The sequence below is a fragment of the Hemiscyllium ocellatum genome, chromosome 15 (assembly GCF_020745735.1).
Source record: "Hemiscyllium ocellatum isolate sHemOce1 chromosome 15, sHemOce1.pat.X.cur, whole genome shotgun sequence".
NCBI lineage: Eukaryota > Metazoa > Chordata > Chondrichthyes > Orectolobiformes > Hemiscylliidae > Hemiscyllium > Hemiscyllium ocellatum.
Window position 1 is genome coordinate 4,475,396 of NC_083415.1, and position 19,771 is coordinate 4,495,166.

The following is a 19,771-nucleotide window of genomic DNA, read 5'->3' on the forward strand; positions in this document are numbered from 1 at the left end:
ACGGGATGGAGGTTCACAAGGTGGTGGTGTTGGAAATTCTTCAAAGTGTGAAAATAGATAAATTCCGTGGGCTCGATGAGATTTTTCTGAAGATTCTCTGGGAAGCTAGGAAGGAGACTGCCGAGCCTTTGGCTTTGATCTTTATGTCATCATTGTTGAGAAAAATAGTGCCAGAAGGCTGAGGATAGCAAATGTTACTCCCTTGTTCAAGAAGGAGAGTAGAGACAATCCTGGTAGTTATCAGCCAGTGAGCCTTACTTCTGTTGTAGGCTAAGTGTTGGAAAAGGTTACAAGAGATAATTCTAAATCGTATATCTATAGAAATAAATTGATTAGTGATAGTCAACATGGTTTTGTGAAGAGTAGGTCATGCCTCAAACATTGAGTTCTTTGAGAAGGTTCTTACAGATAACTGAGATCTTCTTAGAAATTTGTGTCTCAATATCCCTACAACTATTAGAGGGACTATAATACAATCCCAATAAGGTGATCATCCCTTTCTCATTTCTCAGTTCCACCCCAGTGTATTCCTCGGAATATCCGATGACAACAGCAGTAATGTTATCCCTCATCAAAAACGCCACTCCCCATCCTCTCTTGCCTCCCTTTCTGTCGTTCCTGTAGCATTTGTATCCTAGAACATTAAGCTGCCAGTCCTGTCCCCTGAGTCAAGTTTCTGTAATTGCTATGATATCCCAGTCCCAGAGTTCATCTGCCTTCCCTGTTAGACTTCTTGCATTGAAGTGCGTGCAGTTTAATTTGCTAGTCCTACCTTGTTCTCTGCTTTGTTCCTGCCTGCCCTGTCTGTTTGACTTGCTCCTTTTCCCAACTGTACCAGTCTCAGATTGATCTCTTTCCTCCAATCTCCCTGGGTCCCACCCCCCACCTTACTCATTTAAATCCTCCCAAGCAGCTCTAGCTAATCTCCCTGCCAGTAAATAAACAAGTTTTGTATAAAACCTAAGTGGTTGGGCCAGCTGCATCCCTCCTGGAAGATCCACATTACACTTGCTTAAAACAACTAGCAAAGTTAGGGTCTGGGCTACTTTCTTGAAATGTTTTGAGGGAGTCTGGCCTGGTCCATAACAATCTATATTTTCCTGTAATCTACAACCATCACCTTCACCATTAATCACTCTTCCAATCTTTGTGTTGTCTGCAAACTTGTTTAACATTGCCCCCATATTTTCAAATACTGTATATAATTTGTGTATATAACAAACAATAAAAAGTTCCCAATTATGATCCTTGTGGTACAATGCTGGACACCAGCCTCCAGTCATTTAAACAGCCTTCTACTACTACCCTGAGCATCCTATTACTCAGCCAGTTTCTGATCAATCTAAGTTTAAAGTTTTTCAGCCTTCCACGTGGGACCTTGTCAAAAGCTTTGCTAAAATCCATGTAAACTACATTAACTGAATTGCCCTCATGCACACGAACATTTTCAAAAAATTCTAAGAAATTTGTTAGGCATAAACTCCCTCTGACAAAGTCATGATGACTATCTCTTATTAACCCATACCTTTTCAAAGGTGGGTATTAATCTGTTCCTTCAGAATTTTCTCCAATAGTTGCCTTACTGCTGACATGAGACTCACTGATCTTCAATTTCCTGGTTCATCTCCACAACCTTTCTTGAAAAGTGGAACCACGTTAGCCATTCTCTAGCACTTCCCATGGCCAGAATGGAATTAAAAGTTTGCCTCACAGCCTCTGCAATCTGTTGCCTTGTCTGTTCTTAAGCCCCACAGACCCTCCTATACCAAGCTGTGCAAGTTCCTCACAGTCACTTTTCCTAAATTCTGTACCTAAATTCTCCTTTTCCAGAGTGAAGATTGAAGAGGAGTTTATTCAACACCCTTACAATATCCTGAGGCTTCACATACAAATTGCACCCTTGGTCCATTAAGTGCCCTATTTCCCTGGTTAACCTCTTCCCTTTACATGTATTTATGGAATACCTTAGGATTCTCCCTAATCCTGTTTGCTTGTCCTTTTTCATGTTTCGTGTTCCTTCCTGTATTCATCTCCAGTTGAATTGCTCCCTTTGGGCTTACTAAAAGCTCTACTCCTCATCTTTACCCAGTCCTGTGTTGTCCTAGACATCCCCACATGCTTCCTGAATGCCTCCTATCATTTCTCCACTGTAGACTTACCTGCAACAGCCTGCCCCCAATCTACTGTGGCAGGTGCTGTTTTATTTTAATAAAACCTGCCTAACCACAAGGTATGAATTCAGATTTCTCCAGTTTCCTCATTTCCCCTCCCCTCACCTTGTCTCAGTCGGTTCCCTCAACTCAGCACCACCCTCCTAACCTGCAATCTTCTTCCTGACCTCTCCACCCCCACCCCACTCCGGCCAATCACCCTCACCTTGACCTCCTTCCACCTATCCCACCTCCATCCTCCCTACCTTTTATCTTAGCCTGCTTGGCTACTGTCTCTCATTCCTGATGAAGGGCTTATGCTCGAAACGTCGAATTCTCTATTCCTGAGATGCTGCCTGGCCTGCTGTGCTTTGACCAGCAACACATTTTCAGCTTCCTTCAATCCAAAGCAACCTTTTGCAGGCTCCCCCCCTTCCACACTTGTCCAGAACAAACCTGAACCACACTGTGTGGTGGTTGCTATCGCCTAAATGTTTCCCTGCTGTCACAAACACTGGTCCAGCTTCTTTCCCCAGAACCAGATTCAGCACTCTGCCATCCCTTATTGGACCTTCTACATAGTGATACAAAAAAAACCCCATTTGTTCATTTCAAGAAATCTATCCTCTCTAAATCCTTAACACTCTCTGAACTTACATGGAGAAAGTTGAAATCCCCTCGTTTGTTAACCTGATTAATACTCTTACCTCTCATTTGTCTACATATTAGCTCCTCCATTTCTCACTGACTCTTGAATTCCTCCAACACCACTCACAAACCTACCTTAAGCACGTTTGTCTCAACATGGTTCAGGTGCAGACTGTCTCATTTGTACATTTCCCACCTTCCCCAAAAATAGTCCCAGTGATCCAGGAAGCTAAAATCCTCCTCCTGCACTAACTCTTGGGGCGGCCCAGTGGCACAGTGGTTAGCACTGCTGCCTCACAGCGCCAGAGACCAGGGTTCAATTCCCACCTCAGGCGACTAACTGTGTGGAGTTTGCACGTTCTCCCAGTGTCTGCGTGGGTTTGCTCCGGGTTCCTCCCACAGTCCAAAGATGTGCAGACAGATGAATTGGCCATGCTAAATTGTCCGTAGTGTTAGGTAAGGGGTAAATGTAGGGGTATGGGTGGGTTGTGCCTCGGCGGGTCGGTGTGGACTTGTTGGGCCGAAGGGCCTGTTTCCACACTAAGTAATCTAATCTAATCTAATCTAATCTCAAGCCGGGCATTAATCTGTTCTATTTCTAAACTCGCCACCATGTGGCACCGGGGGTAAGTCAGAGATCACAACCATTGATGTCTTGCTTTTTAATCTGTTGCTTTGATCCCAGAATTGGTGATGCAAGCCCTCATTTTTCACTTTTCCCATGTCATTGTTACCAGCATGTACCATGACTTCTAATTCATTACCTTCCCACCATTCAGTGACATCCCTGACCCTAGCACTAGAGAGGCAACACACCATCCTGGAGTCACAGAAATGCTGGTAGACTAGCCTTTATCCGAAGTTCCAAAATTTGAAAAGCTCCAAAATCTGAAGTTTTTTCATGGAGTGTGGAGCATCAGTCATGTCTGTATAACAAAACAAGGTTTCTTTAGCAGGTGAAGGCCACACCTACTCAACCCATGTGGCAGCGTGGCCCAGCACTGGCAGGTGTCAATTGTGTATTTTTTTTTTACACACTGTGTTTAATTGTTTAAATTTCACTGTGAAAATGCCAGAAAGCTGTAGTTACACCTATGCCTAACAATAATAAGAAAAGGAAGCATCTGACGTTACCAGTAATGCACAGAGTTATTGCACAAGCTTCATCGTGGTGTGTCTGTGCGGCATCTTACTGAAGAATATGGTGTTGGAACTACTACTGTTTATGATTTGAAGAAACAGAAAGACACGTTACTCAAGTTTTATCGTAATAGTGATGACCAGAGATAATGGAAATAGGAAAACACTGCATAGGGCAAAAAATGAATATCTTAACCATATATCAATGGAGTGGATTCAACAACAAAAAGTGAACTTATGCCACTGACTGGTTTGATGGTTATGAAACAAGTCAGAAAATATCATAATGAACTGAACATTAAAGGCCAATATCGACATTCAGAAGATTGGCTGCAGACATTTAAGCATCAGAATGGTGTAAAATATCTGAAAATCTGTGGCGAAAAGGCTTCTGCTGACCATGAAGCAGCTGAAAATTATATTTCCATGGGCAAAAATAAGAGCCCATGGAATTCAAGGAAATTTGGCAAATTGGATCTACAGTTAGACTTTATTTAGACTTTAAAATGTAGGAGAGTTGATCAGCAGATGAGACAAAAATTGGTGGGGTGATAAGTATTGAAAATGTACACCTTTAGATTACGGGAGGACAGACTGTTCTATGGAAAATGGAACTCAACCTGGGTAAACATGAGGTGATGCTCTTGGATAGGACAAACACAAGGCAAGGAAACACATGATGAATGGTAGCATAATGAAAAGCACAGAGCATCACAAAGGACCTTGGTGTGCAAGTACAGTGGTCCCTTAGGATAAAGCAGTTAAGGCAGTGTATGTGGTGCTTGCCTTTACTGGCCAAGACACAGTTTAAGAGCAGGGAGGTTATGATGGAACAGTATGAAACATTGGTTAGGCCACAGTTCCAGCATCATAGATCATAATCCTTGGATTACTCCCTGCACTACACTATACCAAATATAGAAATAAGAAAGTAGAAATAAGCAACGGAACGAGGACATGCTGCAACCCAAAGGACTAGCCACACTACCATCCATCAGGAGCATTTCTGAACTGACAGCCAGACTGCTGCGACCACTAGGACTCAGAACAACACACAAACCAACAGCCACTCTCAGACAACAACTCACTAGGACAAAGGACCCGATACCCAGCATGAGCAAAACCAACGTATTGTACAAAATGCCATGCAAGGACTGCACAAAACACTACAAAAGGACAAACAGGAAGACAGCTAACAATCCACATCCACGAACACCAACTAGCCACAAAACGACACACAATCAGCTATCCTTAGTAGCCACACACACAGACGACAAACAACATGAATTCAACTGGGACAACACTATTATAGCGCAAGCCAAACAGAGAACAGCCAGGGAATTCTTAGAGGCATGGCACTCATCCACTGATTCTAACAACAAACACATTGACCTGGATCCAACATACCGGCCACTGCAGCAGACAGCAACTGACAACCAGAAGCGGCAGAGACAAGTCACTATAAATGCCGAAGGAAATATGACAGAAGTGTTTCACAGGAGGCTCCCAAGCACTGAGGATGTCACCTGGAAAGGGGACGAAACGTTTGCAACAAAAACTCCCAGCTCGACGAACAGAACCACAACAACGAGCACCCGAGCTACAAATCTTCTCCCAAACTTTGAATATTTATACTATGAAGTTAAATAAGCAAAAGGTGCCTACTGGCCAGATGAAGGCAGAGGAGGAATAGTGGATCACTTAACAGAATGGCTCATCACCATTACCTTCAAGGACAATTAATGTTGGTCCAGTCAGCAACATCTACATTCCACTGAACCAAAGTCCCAAATTGTCAGGTGAAAACAATTTATCGCTATCAGGAAAAGGATTAACAGAATGTAATTTATCTGGCAAAAGGCAACCCAAGAAAGACTGAGTAGAGGCAAAGTCAAAATGAGTCAGGTTACTAAGCTACTTCAATGGTCTTCTTCCATCAAAGTTAGAAATGGGGGCGTTGCTGACGATTGCAATGTTCTGTATCATTCGTGACTCTTCAGATACTGAAGCAGTCCACATCCAAATGGAGCAAGAACTGACCAATAAACAGTTTGGGTTAACAAGTTGCAAGTAGCATTCACATCACACAAATGTCAGACAATAACCACCTCCACTTCGTGCCAAACAAACCACCACTCCTGACATTCACTGGTGTTACCACTGGTGAATACCCCATGGTCAATACCTGAGGTTACCACTGACCAATATTTGAATTGGACTCACCATATAAATGCAGGGCTACAATAGCAGGTCAGAGGCTAAAAATGATGCAGCAATAAGTCACCTCCTGACTCCCTAAAGCATAAGTTAGGAATGTGATAGAATACTCCTCACTCAGCTCCAGCAACACTTGAAACTTGACATCATCCAGGAAAAAGCAGTCAGCTTGATTGTTTGTGGATGTGATGCCATTCATTTCCTCCATTAATGACATGGCAGCATATAAGATGCGCTGCAAAAATTTCCGAATGTTCCTTCAACAGCACCTTCCAAACCAGTGACCACCACCATGTAGAAAGACATAGTTCCAGATACAGGGGAACACTACCGCCTATTAGTCCCCTTTTAACTATTTACCATCCAGATTTGGAACAATATTACAATCCCTTCAGTCTTGCTGGGTCAATATCCTGGAACACCCGAACTGCATTTTGGATGTACTAACAGTAAATTGAATGCACCATACCAGTTTCTCAATGGCAACTTCAAAATAAAAAAAATTGTAGATGACATGAAATCTTAGTTCTGTCAAAGTCATTGGTCACCAGCGCAACATTTCCACAGGATGATACTTGGGATAAACCAGAAATCGGAGTTGATAACTTCTGTTGATCTAGAGAATTATGTAATCTTGTCATATGACTGTGCTAGCCACACAAAACAGATTCAGTAGTAAGAGCATGTGGTCATGGAACACAAGGCAAGCCACTTTTTTAAAACCATGATCTTCCTGCAAAGGATATACTGATATGAAGTTGAAGGCATGCCCTGTACCTTTAAGAGAGACGGCAACTGCCTTCGAGACAGAAACGTGAGGAAATATAACATCTTGCTCTCCAAGAAATTAGGAACACTTTCTATCAAAAGGTACCTTTTCATATGAAACATATTTGCAGTAAAACGACAGACATCTACCCTGGGGGATCCTCAGCCAGAAGAAGACAGACACAGAAGACGACAGTGACAGAGATTTTGAAATTAAGTTGATGTAATTCTAATAAGTGTCTTATTGGAACTGCATATTGTTAGAGCTGAAGGCAGATTATAAGCAGTTAAGAAAAACGGAGGCTTAGAATTGTGAATAGTTGTTTTATGTTCACAGAGTTAAAAAATAAGTGGATGTCATTTTCTTTAATGAGTGGAATTTGGGAGTTCTGTCACTTGTTTTAACAGATTATGAGGCGAGACGAGCTTTTCTGGGTGTTTGATCTAATTAATAGAGGGGTTTACCACTGTGTTGTAACATAAATAAAAGACCATGAGTATGGTTAAACCTGCAAAAAATTCTAAGCATCATAGGGCAGGTGATGTTAATATAGCCAGTGGAAAACCACAACATAAAACTACAAGTGGGCATGATCAAATAGCAGGATGTTCTAACACTGAAATTTGTCAACTACTCTGAAGTACAAGCTGTTCACCAGACTATATTGGAATAAGTCAATGTGCAGATATTTTCTCCTGCAGGAAGGAGAAGAGTGGCTGCCTGTCTCAAGACTGATATGCATCAAGGCACCTCCAAAGAACACTGCCATCTCCAATCCAATTGTACCTGGGGTAACATATGACTGAGAGTAACGGAGGGTTGTCTTGAGTGACATGTGACTATGGGGGAGTGGCCAGAGTATTTGTAAGTAGGCCAACAACTTGTATAAAGGGATGTGTTTTCTTTGTTCAGTTCCTCACACTCAACCTCGCACGCCTGCAGAAAAAAAGGGAGTTGGTTTAGGGGGTCACCTAGTTTATACAAGCTTTAGTAAACTTAAGTTTGCAGAAGTTAGTGTGCACAAATTGTATCTCGTGTGCAAAATCTCAGGAAAAGAACTTAAGGTACTGCAGGTTAGCCTGTAATCAAATGTCTTCTCAAAATCCAAATATATTACTTCAACTATTACTGCTTTATGTATCCTGCTTGTTACTTCCTCAAAAGAATTCTAGTAAATTTGTCAGGCATGATTTTTTCCTCTATGAAGTTATATTGTGTCTGCTTTATTATTATGTTATGTATTGCTAAATACTGCGTTGAGACAATCACTGATTTTCTTTATTTTTCTCACTTTGCATTGGAATTGTGAGCTATAGCATCAAACTCTGAAAAGTTTATTTTAAAAGTAGAACAAACTGATATTTGCATTTGGTAATTGACCTGGCAAGAAACTGCAGGTTAACTATTGTTCTAAGCACACTGCAGACCTTTCAACACTAGGACATGTTATGCTGGAAGACTATCAGCTGGATGTTGCATGGTCCATCAGCTAGCTATTGCATCGGTCAATCAAGACGAGGCTGGTGCTGGCTGGCAAACCATAGAGAATGTTGAAAAACAATTGATCGAGTTGGTTTCAGCTGTTTTTTTTTATCCAGGGGGCAGAAAGCCGTGTACTCAGGAGGCTGCAGGACTGAGAAGCTGTGTTTCAGTTTTTATTCACTAATTGTATATTCAGTTAAAGAATTAATGAATTTGTGAAAAGAATTCCAGTTTAGAATAATCAATCTTTGGAGTTGACATTGACCGGTGACTTTGGAATTCAAGATACTATCGCTTTTGCCTGTATTACAACGTATTGCTCGAAGGTTCTATAACAAGTTAGTATTTGATAATTTTTAAAGATCAATAAACAATAAAATTGTAATTTATCAAACATTTTAATTTAGCCAGTTCCCCTAGCTCTTTGTCTCGAGTAATAATTATTATATTTATTTCCTCTCCTATTTGTGGCTCGATTATATAGTAATTTTGGAAAGCTATCAATGTCTCCCATGAAGACCTGTGCAAAGTATTTATTGAACCTCTGCCATTTCCTGGTTTTGCATTAGTCCCTCAAACTTGCTCTCTCAAGGACCCATGTTAACTTTGGCCTCGCTCATTTTACACAAAGAAGTTCTTGCTGTGCATTTTGATATAACTTGCAAGTATTACCTCAAAGTTTATCTTCTCCCACTTAATTTTTTGTGCTATCTTTTGATGGTCTTAAATACTAATAAGCACCAACCTTTATAGTATTCCTACCTGCCAGTTTGAAAATGCCACATTCCTCCCTATTCTTTGCTTCTATTCACCCTCTAATCCATCTTAATATGTTACCTCCTATTTCATTATGCCTTTTCTTGCAGATTAATCTTTACGTGACTCTATTTCAAATGTGTTTTAGAAATGCCCCTAGTTCCCTTCTCACCTTAAACCTATATCCTCTAGCTTTGAACTCTCCCTAGCCTAGGGAAAGATCTTTTCTATTCACCTATCCAGGCCCTTCATGATTTTATAAACCACTATAAAAGGTAACCACTCAACCTCCGAAGCTCTAAGGAAAATAGCTCCAGCCAATTCAGCCTTTCCCTTTAGATCAAATCCTCCAACCATAGCAACATCCTTGTAAATCTTTTCTGTACCCTTTCAAGTTGAACATCTTTCCGATAGGAAGGAGACCATAATGGAATGCCAAACGTGGCTTAACCAATGTATCATACAGCCGCAACATTACCTCCCAACTCCTGTACCAATAAAGGCAAGAGTACCAAACGTCTTCTTCTCTACCCTGTCTACCTATGTGAACACTTTAGGTTAGGTACATCACTAGATGCAAACATCAGGCACACTCCAGTCTGCAAGATCACATGCTTCACCTGCAATCTCACCACATTTACTGCACTGGAATGACACTTATCTTAGTTCTCATACCTCACATCTTGCGACCTGAAAGAAAACTACTTCATATTGCTTACCCATATTGACGAGAAATTGGCACTAGATTGCATAAACTCATTTTGCACTTCAAGTCTAACCCACAGTGACAGGATGACAGTCAAGGCACTGTGCTCCCTGAAGTGACAATTGTATTAAAAAGGAAACAAATACACAATTAGTGAACACAAGATGGATGCATTGGCAAAAACAGGCAGATATATTTAGCAATGGGCAGTTTTTCAAGAAACAAGCAGATAATGCTGGAGCTACTAAGGAGGTCTGGCAACATTTCTGGAGAGACAAACAGAATATTTCAAGTCTGATACAAACTTCTCCAGAATTTTTCTTTTGTGCTTGCTCAAATTTTCAATGCTCACAGTATTTTGCTTTTATGCTTGAGTTTCAACAAAATTGATTCAAGTACATTTCAACGTGGACAAGAAATGATAATAAGTAGTGACATGGGAAAGGCTTTACTATTTTTACAAAATCAACAGGTAGTTAGGATTTTAAAGATTAACAGGGATGAGTAAACAGCATGGAAGTAGAACCATTTGGTTACCCTTTGAGACAGCCAGTGCCAAATTGATGGGTCAGATGTGTTGTATTCTGCAAGTCTGTATTACTCCTTCACTTAAACCAAGTGAGATTAATTTTGTCACCGGATTTCTTAAAAGCTTGCAATGAGAATAAATTACTAAATTATACAGCATCCAGTAAAGAACTTACACACTAGGTAATTTGTTTTCAAATTGGATCACTCAGTTAGAATACAGAAGAATCAGTCTAATCATAGAAATCTGTCTTCCCTGTGTATAACAAGCATCTACAGCAAAGCACATTCCTTTGCAAATGTCTAATATAGTCATGATTCAGATTTTTGTTTAATATACAGATGCTAACTTATTTTTAAAATGTAATATACTTAAAATGTGGTTGTAAATATTTAGGAAAACAAAGTGTCTACCAATATTTAATTTCACCAATGCCTGAGTGTAGCCTACAGGTGAAAAATATAAATTTTAGCACAAGATGTTGTTAAATTTGTGAGGGTGCACAAAATATTTACAAGGAAGCTGCTAGGGTTGAGAGTTTAAGCTGCAAGAGGCTGAATAGGCTGGGGCTATTTTCCCTGGACCACGAAAGGGATGACCTTGTAAGGTTTACAAAATCATGAGGGGCATGGATAGAGTGAATAGCCAAGATCTTTTTCTCAGGGTAGGGGAGTCCAAAATGAGAGGGCATAGGTTTAAGACAAAAGAGAAAGATTCAAAAAGGAACCAGGTAGTAAGGTGTTCATGCAAATGGTGGTGCGTGCAAGGAATGAACTGTCAGAGGAAGTAATGGATTAGATTAGATTACTTACAGTGTGGAAACAGGCCCTTCGGCCCAACAAGTCCACACCGACCCGCCGAAGCGCTACTCACCCATATCCCTACATTCACCCCTTACCTAGCACTACGGGCAATTTAGCATGGCCGATTCACCTGACCCGCACATCTTTGGACTGTGGGAGGAAACCGGAGCACCCGGAGGAAACCCATGCAGACACGGGGAGAACGTGCAAACTCCACAGAGTCAGTCGCTTGAGTTCGGAAATGAACCCGGGTCTCAGGCGCTGTGAGGCAGCAGTGCTAACCACTGTGCCACCGTGCTGCCCACGCCCGTGGAGACTGGTACATTCACAATATTTATAAAACACTGCACAGGTCTATGAATAGCAAGGGTTTAGAGGAATAAGGCCAAAATGCTGGCGAATAGGACTAGATGAATTTAGAATACCTTGTCAGCATGGGTGAGTTGGGACAAAGAGTCTGTTTCTGTGACGTACAACTCTATTTAAAATCAATCAGCCTGCAAAAGCATTAGTTTTAAACTCAGAACCGTTCATGCCAAATTTGGCTAGGGAGGGGAATTGATGGTTTGACAGTGAGTGGTGATGACGACAAAATAGATCAAAGACAAATAAATTCAAAATTACAAATTCTATCCTTTCAGTTTTGGCTACTCGTACTAGTCAATCCTTCCAAAAGATTGGGTGAAATTCACCAGTATAATTAGTTGACAACAGGGCCCAATAAACACAGTCCACCAATTCTTACACAACATGCATAGAGACAGTTGTCAAAAGCATATTTAAGCACATGATTCAGTTCAAACCTAGAAATTACCATAGATAGCACTGACAATATTGTGCATTTTGTGAAGATTTGTAACTCAGGTTGTGGTTCAGCCTGTCAGTTTGCTCGCTGAGCTTGAAGATTTGTTCTGATGTTTTGTCACCATGCTTGGTAACATCAGTGAGCCTTCGGTGATGCGCTCGTGTTCTGTCGTGCTTTCTATGTGAGTGATATTACTTCCGATTCTTATTCCAAGAGGCTGTCCTCTAGGAATTTCCTTGCATGCTTTTGTTCAGTCCGTCTCAAGTTGGTCGTATTGTCCCAGATGAACTGGTGTCCCTCATCATCTGTGTGCAAGGATAATAGTGATAGATGATAGTGTCTTTTGGTGGCTAGCTAGTGCTCGTGTATCCTGGTGGTTAGTTTCCTGCAAATCTGTCCGATGTAATGTTTGTCGCAGTCCTTGCATATTATTTTGTATATGACATTGGTTCTCTGGTTGTTGGTATGGGGTACAGGCTGTTTTGTGTGTTGTTAGGTTTGTGGGCTACCATGATACCTAGGGGCTGGAGTAGTCTCGTCATCATCTCAGATGTCTTTAATGCATAGTAGTGTGGCTAGTGTCTCTGGGCTTATTGTGTCTTTTTGTTTAGGTTTGTTGTTTAAGAATTGATGGACTGTACTTATCAGGTACCTGTTGTTCTTGAATACTTGTCTAGGTGTTTTTCTTTGCCATCTCTTTAGTTGTTGGGTGCTGCAGTGTGTTGCGGCCCATTTAAATAATGTACTGATGCAGCTGTTTGTAGGTGTTGGCATAATTGCTCTTGTAGTTGAGTATCTGGTCAGTGTGTCGCTTTCCTGTAAACACTGGTCTGCAGCTCTCCATTGGCTTTGCATTCTACTGTGATATCTAGTCTGTTGTTGTTCTCTTCATCTTTGGTGAACTTTATGGCAGTAAGGATTTTTTTTTGCATTTGTGGGTTTCTTTTAATTTGTTTCATTTCACGATGACAAAGGTATCATCCACGTAACGGATCCAAAGCTTGGGCTGGATCATGGAGATGGCCACTCCTTCCAACTTCTGCATAACTGCTTCTACCAGGAGTCCTGATACTGGTGGTCCCCTGAGTGTCCCATTGATTCGTTTAGGTCTTGCCGTTGACAACATTTTTACAATGTTTGAAAATAACTTGTATTTGTTCAACATTTTTTTGAAACTTCAATGTACAGAAGTGCTGCACAGCCAATTAAAGGGATAAAGTCACTGTAGTCAAACCACACCATTGGGCTGCAAGAGGGAGACAACTGATCGTGTTTTAACTTCATCATCATCAGCTCAGTCAGTGCAGGAACTGAACTTGTGCTATTAACATTACTTTAAATTTTAAACTGGCTGCCCAGCCAACTAAGCTGATCAAACCTCTTCACAACCAGGTAAATACAATCATTACCACATTTCGAAAGTATGTAGAAAAATACAACAGCTGATCTGTGTACACTTTTAATAAGCAGGTACCTCTTTATTAATGTTTTAAAAGGGTCATTAAGTGGCATGAGCTGACTAGTATTTGTTCAATAATACCATCAGCAACTATGACACACATAACTGCTGCAGTTTAGAACAGCTCCTTCTTACTATTTAGTCCACAATTATTTCTTTTAACATAGAACACTTATTTCCTTTTAATAACCACCAGTTGACATGAAAGTCCCATAATGCAAAAACATGAAACTGATTTTTTTTTAAGCTGAAAATGTGTTGCTGGAAAAGTACAGCAGGTCAGGCAGCATCACAAGGAGCAGGAGAATCGACGTTTCGGGCATGAGCCCTTCTTATCTTGAAGGGCTCATGCCCAAAACGTCGACTCTCCTGCTCCTTGGATGCTGCCTGACCTGCTGCGCTTTTCCAGCAACACATTTTCAGCTTTGATCTGCAGCCCTCACTTTCTCCTAGACTGATTTTTTTTTAAACCTCTGGCTAAACAATTTATAAGAGTGACTACTTCCCAACCTATTACTTTGCCTCTGGTGTTCTCTAGGGTGCTAGCAACATTGAGTTATTGTTTCAGATTTTCTACACGCGCAGTTTCTTCTTTCCTTTACTGTTCGTTCATCATTTGAAATCCACTGCAGAGATTTATCACAGCAAAAGGCAACAGTACAGAACGTCAAACGTTAACTGCCGCTGAGCTAACTACCTTAAGTCGGCTGTAACCGGGACAACCACTTACCCCAAGCAGACAAACTTTCAGCTCCCTCAAAGCCATGGTAAAAAAAGCTGGCAGCTTTCAGAAATCCACACACATCTCCAGTAGGACATTTAAAGGGGGAAGACAAAGGGGAGTAAAGTGGGAAAAGGTAACTTTTCGAACGTAATTTTTTTTTGGAAAGCAGGCCGATAGTCAGCCGCTGTGAAGCACAACAAGACTCGCCCTCCACAGGGCCAGCGCCACCATCTTACCCCAGCACCGTCACGTGACCAACGCCTGCCCTCCACCGAACAGCTCGCAACGCCAACATATTTTTGAGAAGTCACTCCCCGAACGGCATTGCCTCCTGTTCGGATCTTAAAAAGGGTAAAATACACACTGTAAATTTTTTTTTAAAAAAAAAAATAATATGAGGCGAGGTGAAGCCCGAGGGGAGGGTCCGGAACGTTGAGCACGTGATCGTCGGTCTGGATTTGAAAACAATTCTACCCAGCTTTAATTTTGATTCGAAATTGCTGTTTGACAGATGGCTGCCAGAAAGCGTTTTGCTGCGCTTGGCGCATTCATTTACTTTGTTCTTTAATCACGGAAGTGGGTGTCCTGCCCCTCCCCCTCCCCCTCCCCCCTCCCAGATCCATCCAAGATGGCGGGTATGTCAGTCCTTAGCCCGTTAGCCGCTGTTTTGACACTCTTTATCGGCGCCCTTTAACACCCTTTCTGTTTTTCTTCATCTCCTCTCTCCCCCCCCCAGGCCTCTCCCTGTATTACGAGGACTCACAGGACGAGCTGGAAGAATGTGAGTATGGCGTCGATGTGTTGTTTTTTGGGTCATGGGGACTATGGGGGCCCCGGCCTCGGTTGCAGAGGTAGTGGCTCGGGGGGTGAGGGGTGAAGAGGAAGGGGATCAGTGCCCTGTCAGCCCGGCCTTAACCTCTTCTTTCAATTTCCCGTGCTGGTTCTTTGGACGTTCCTACCAGATGTTGAGTTTATTCTCTGGTTTAACCCGCCCCGAGCCCTCAATCTCACGCTGCCCGTAGGAGAGGTGCCTGTCAGCGACTGATCGTGTTCGGTCTCGGTGTTGCCCTTCTCCTTTTGGGTTCGATGTTACTATCGCCATCGCAATAACTTCAGACCTTGCTCCTCCGGGAGTGGGTTTGGGGAGGTTGCCGTTGTCTCTGAGCTGAACTGTGTACTTGAACGCTGCAGTAGTGACTCAATGACTAGACAACTGTCCCGATGATGTGGATGCGTATGTACTAGTTGTTGCTTTTTGTTTTGGAAATCCCTCTTTAGTTTTAAATACGACTTCAATTTCCCGTGGATGCCCTGGTTCGAACAAGCGAATCTTGTTGAGTTTACTGATAAGTTGGAGGATTTAGGCATTATTTTGTTAAATTTCATGAGGCTGCTAGAACAGATGATTGAAGGGAGGCAAACTAAAATACACCACAAAATGTTTGTTTCTTCATGGATTTAAAAAAAGTCAATAAATGTTTGGAATATTAGCAAGTGTTAGCTACATTATCTCCTATGACCAAATCTTAAAAGCACTGTATTGGCGAACCTATGGGCTACCATTTCATATACCAGTTGCATACTATTTTAGTTTTGGATTAGTGGTGCTGGAAGAGCACAGCAGTTCAGGCAGCATCCACGGAGCAGCCTGAACTGCTGTGCTCTTCTAGCACCACTAATCCAAAATCTGGTTTCCAGCATCTGCAGTCATTGTTTTTACCTTTTGCATACTATTTTTAGTCTTGTGCCACAGAAAAAACTGTTTATGCATAGAAAAACCTAATTGTCATAAACTGATCCATTACTTTAAAGGGCTTGCCTAATACGGAGTTTAATAAGGTAACTAAAATCCTGGATCGGAAAGTGTGGCACTGGAAAAGCTCAGCTGGTCAGACACCATTCGAGAAGCAGGAGATTCGACATTTTGGGCATAAGCCCTTCATCAGGAGCTAAAATCCTGGTGAAGAAAAGTATAAAATTAAAGTTACACCTAACAAAAACAAACAAGAACAGAAATAGCTGAGGAAACTCAGCAGGTCTGTTCTGAGGAGGGTCACTGGACCAGAGTTGATTCTGCTTCTCTACAGATGTAGCCAACCCACTGAATTTCTGCAGCTATTTCTATTTTTGTTTAAGGTTACACCTGTTTGCTCCACTGACTGAATTGATTAATTTTGATGTTAGAATTGGCCACATTGGAAATGTATTGCTTGAATTTGTACCAGTAGTGCGTTGTTTTGTGGTGGAGGCAGAGACAAGGATTATTTAAAATTAAACAAAGTAAGGATAGACTCAAATTACTTTCCTTGAGGTGTTTTGTGTGTTTGCAGATTTAGGGCATTGGGATTATGGGGGTAGCCTATTTGGGTAGACTTAGGTATTTAAGGATGCGAGTGTTTCTGAGATGTGTTTTTGACAGTGTCCACATTTTATCCCTGGCAGTTTTTCCCCTCCTTTTTGTCAAAATTTCTACATGTGTACAGGTTTCTGTGCTGGGCTCTAGTGGCCCACCAAAAGATTTGCAAATGTCTTGGACCATTTATTTCAGGCAATCCTAAGGGAATTCTCTGCCAAATGATCACATTTTGAAGCATGCTGACTCTTGCCTCAGGCAAGCAGTACAACCATTACCAGAAATTTTTAACAAGTTGATTGAATTTTGTGTTGTTCATAGAGTCTGGCAAGATCTCCACATCAAATATTACTAGTGGATTAATTTTACTATGACTTGAACAGACAAATGTTGCCTTGGTTTAATTTTTTTCACCAAAGCACTATTGTGATAGCAAGTGAATAATGACAGGCTATTTACCAAATGGGGCATCACAACACAGCTAGATCATCTTCTTACTCATTGTTCACACATGTACTTCAACAGGGCTCAGTAAATGGACCAGCATCCATGCCCACATGCAGGAACAATGGGGCCAGCTATAGGAACTATGCTGCAATCCCTGCTGAAATCAGCTTGTCATATCTAGGATTGTTATGGTCTGCTGGAGACTGCCACAATTGTCACTGATTTATATGCTGAATATTGATCCTGCTATTTGGAACAAAACAACTTGAATGAGGATTGACAAAAAAGGTTTTTTTATGTACTGTACGAAAATCATATCCAAAGGTTTTTTTTATGTAAACTTTAGCAATTACTGGGAGTTTAAATTACATGATTTTACAGCTTCAAACGTATATGTAAATAATTGTAAAATTGTACAGACATCTAATGATCTGTGGTTGTTTGAATTTGCACACTGCTATTGTTATCTCAACTCAAGATTGCTGTTATAAAAATGTCCTTGGTTAAAAGGCTGATAGTTGTCACAAGCAGACTGCACAGTTGGAAAATTTAAGCTGTCTGTAACAAACATGGGTTACTTTATAGCTGCTTTGTCACTGCAGCATTTCTGATTAAACAAAGTAAAAGCTTGATGTCACTGAGTTAATTATCGAACATCTACACTGTTGAACTACAGCTATTTCTACTCAGAATCTCTTTACATCCAACTCCTGATTGCATCTGAAATTAGGTTTTAGCCTCTGCAACAGTACTGAAACAGCCCTTAAATACACAAATGGCATTCTGTCTTGTGTTGATTGTGGTAAACAATCTCACTTCATTCTTTTTCACCCATCAACAGCCAATGACACCATTGATCATGCCATCCTCCTCTAATGACCCTGCTTTGTTCCAAAGTTTGGACCTGACTGTAACCCATTGTTCCCTTCTTGTCGATCCAGCTGTAGCCAAAGAATCACCTGTAATGACTTTCTTTCCCACTGCTGTGTTGTTGTCTCCAGAGCACCTTCCCCTCTCTGCTTCCACAAAAGCTTTTGTCCTTTGCCTGTTTCTATTCTCATGTAAACACCATCCCTCGCAATGAAATTTATAAGGTACCACATGCCTGCTGACAGCATCTAATTCAACTACACTGCCACCTCATTCAAGTTGTTGACTGTCTATGATATATCCCTCTTTTCTGCTCATCTACCCAGGTTGTCATTAACTACTGGCAAGAACATCACCGCTGTCTTTGCACTGCAAACTTTTCCTGTTTCTGGATACAGTCCGAGGCTGAAATGATTTTTGTAACTTTACTGCTCTGTTTGACCGAGAGTAGAATTTTCAATAGCATAATATCACTTGGACATGTTTACTTTCAGCTTTGACATCAGGCATCTCTAGACCTTGCACATTCCATAAACTTGAGCTCATCTGAAAGTCTGGTGTCTCTTTCCAACCTTGTACAAGTTCCATTCACTCATCACCCTCATTCTCTCTGAGCTGGAATGCTTCCCTCTCCATTTATTTGTTTTGAAAACTATCTTGCCATTTTTTTTAAGTCAACAAGTGCTGGTCTGGCCAGTGATGTCCTCATCCAACGAATGAATAGAAATAAATCCTCGTTGGCATTCTTAAACATAAAACATAGAACAGTACAACACAGAACAGGCCCTTCAGCCCACAATGTTGTGCCGACCATTGATCCTCCTATACGGTAAACCTAATGTATGAACCCTCAAATTTCTGTGACCATATGCATGTCCAGCAGTCTCTCAAATATCTCCAATGACCTTGCTTCCACAACTGCTGCTGGCAACATATTCCATGCTCTCTCAACTCTGTGTAAAGAACCCACCTCTGACATCCCCTCTATACTTTCCACCAAACAGCTTAAAACGATTACCCCTCGTGTTAACAATTTCTGCCCTGGGAAAAAGTCTCTGGCTATCAACTCTATCTATGCCTCTCATTATCTTGTACACCTCAATTAGGTCCCCTCTCCTTTTTTCCAATGAAAAAAATCCGAGCTCAGTCAACATCTCTTCGTAAGATAAGCCCTCCATTCCAGGCAGCATCCTGGTAAACCTCCTCTGAACCCTCTCCAAAGCATCCACATCTTTCCTATAATAGGGCGACCAGAACTGGACACAGTATTCCAAGTGTGGTCTAACCAAAGTTTTATAGAGCTGCAACAAGATCTCACGGTTCTTAAACTCAATCCCCCTGTTAATGAAAGCCAAAACACCATATGCTTTCTAAACAACCCTGTCCACATGGGTGGCAATTTTAAGGGATCTATGTACCTCCACACCAAGATCCTGCTGTTCCTCCACACTGCCAAGAATCCTGTCTTTAATCCTGTACTCAGCTTTCAAGTTCGACCTTCCAAAATGCATCACTTCGCATTTATCCAGGTTGAACTCCATCTGCCACCTCTCAGCCCATCTCTGCATCCTGTCAATGTCACGCTGAAGCATACAACAGCCCTCTATACTGTCAACGACACCTCCAATCTTGTGTCGTCTGCAAACTTGCTCACCCATCCTTCAATCTCCTCATCCAAGTCAGTAATAAAAATTACAAAGAGTAGAGGCCCAAGAACAGAGCCCTGTGGAACACCACTCACCACTGACTTCCAGGCAGAATATTTTCCTTCCACTACCACTCGCTGTCTTCTGTCGACTAGCCAATTCTGTATCCAGACAGCTAAATTTCCATTCCTCCTGACCTTCTGAATGAACCTACCATGGGGAATCTTATCAAATGCCTTGCTGAAGTAAGGCATTTTCTTTTCCCTG

General features: G+C 41.5%; 2 protein-coding genes across 2 annotated transcripts in view; one reads left to right on the forward strand and one right to left on the reverse strand.

The window, feature by feature from the left end:
* The window catches only part of rab22a (RAB22A, member RAS oncogene family), a 52,534-nt gene extending 38,102 nt beyond the window's left edge, over positions 1 to 14,432 (reverse strand). The window contains exon 1 of the mRNA XM_060836246.1: positions 14,195 to 14,432. Coding sequence (XP_060692229.1) covers positions 14,195 to 14,230 — 36 coding nt within the window. The 5' untranslated portion in view covers positions 14,231 to 14,432. The remainder of the gene's footprint in view (positions 1 to 14,194) is intronic.
* Positions 14,433 to 14,742: 310 nt separating this feature from the next.
* Positions 14,743 to 19,771, forward strand: part of ppp4r1l (protein phosphatase 4, regulatory subunit 1-like) — a 139,458-nt gene continuing 134,429 nt past the window's right edge. The window contains exons 1-2 of the mRNA XM_060836247.1: positions 14,743 to 14,823; positions 14,925 to 14,969. Coding sequence (XP_060692230.1) covers positions 14,817 to 14,823; positions 14,925 to 14,969 — 52 coding nt within the window. The 5' untranslated portion in view covers positions 14,743 to 14,816. The remainder of the gene's footprint in view (positions 14,824 to 14,924; positions 14,970 to 19,771) is intronic.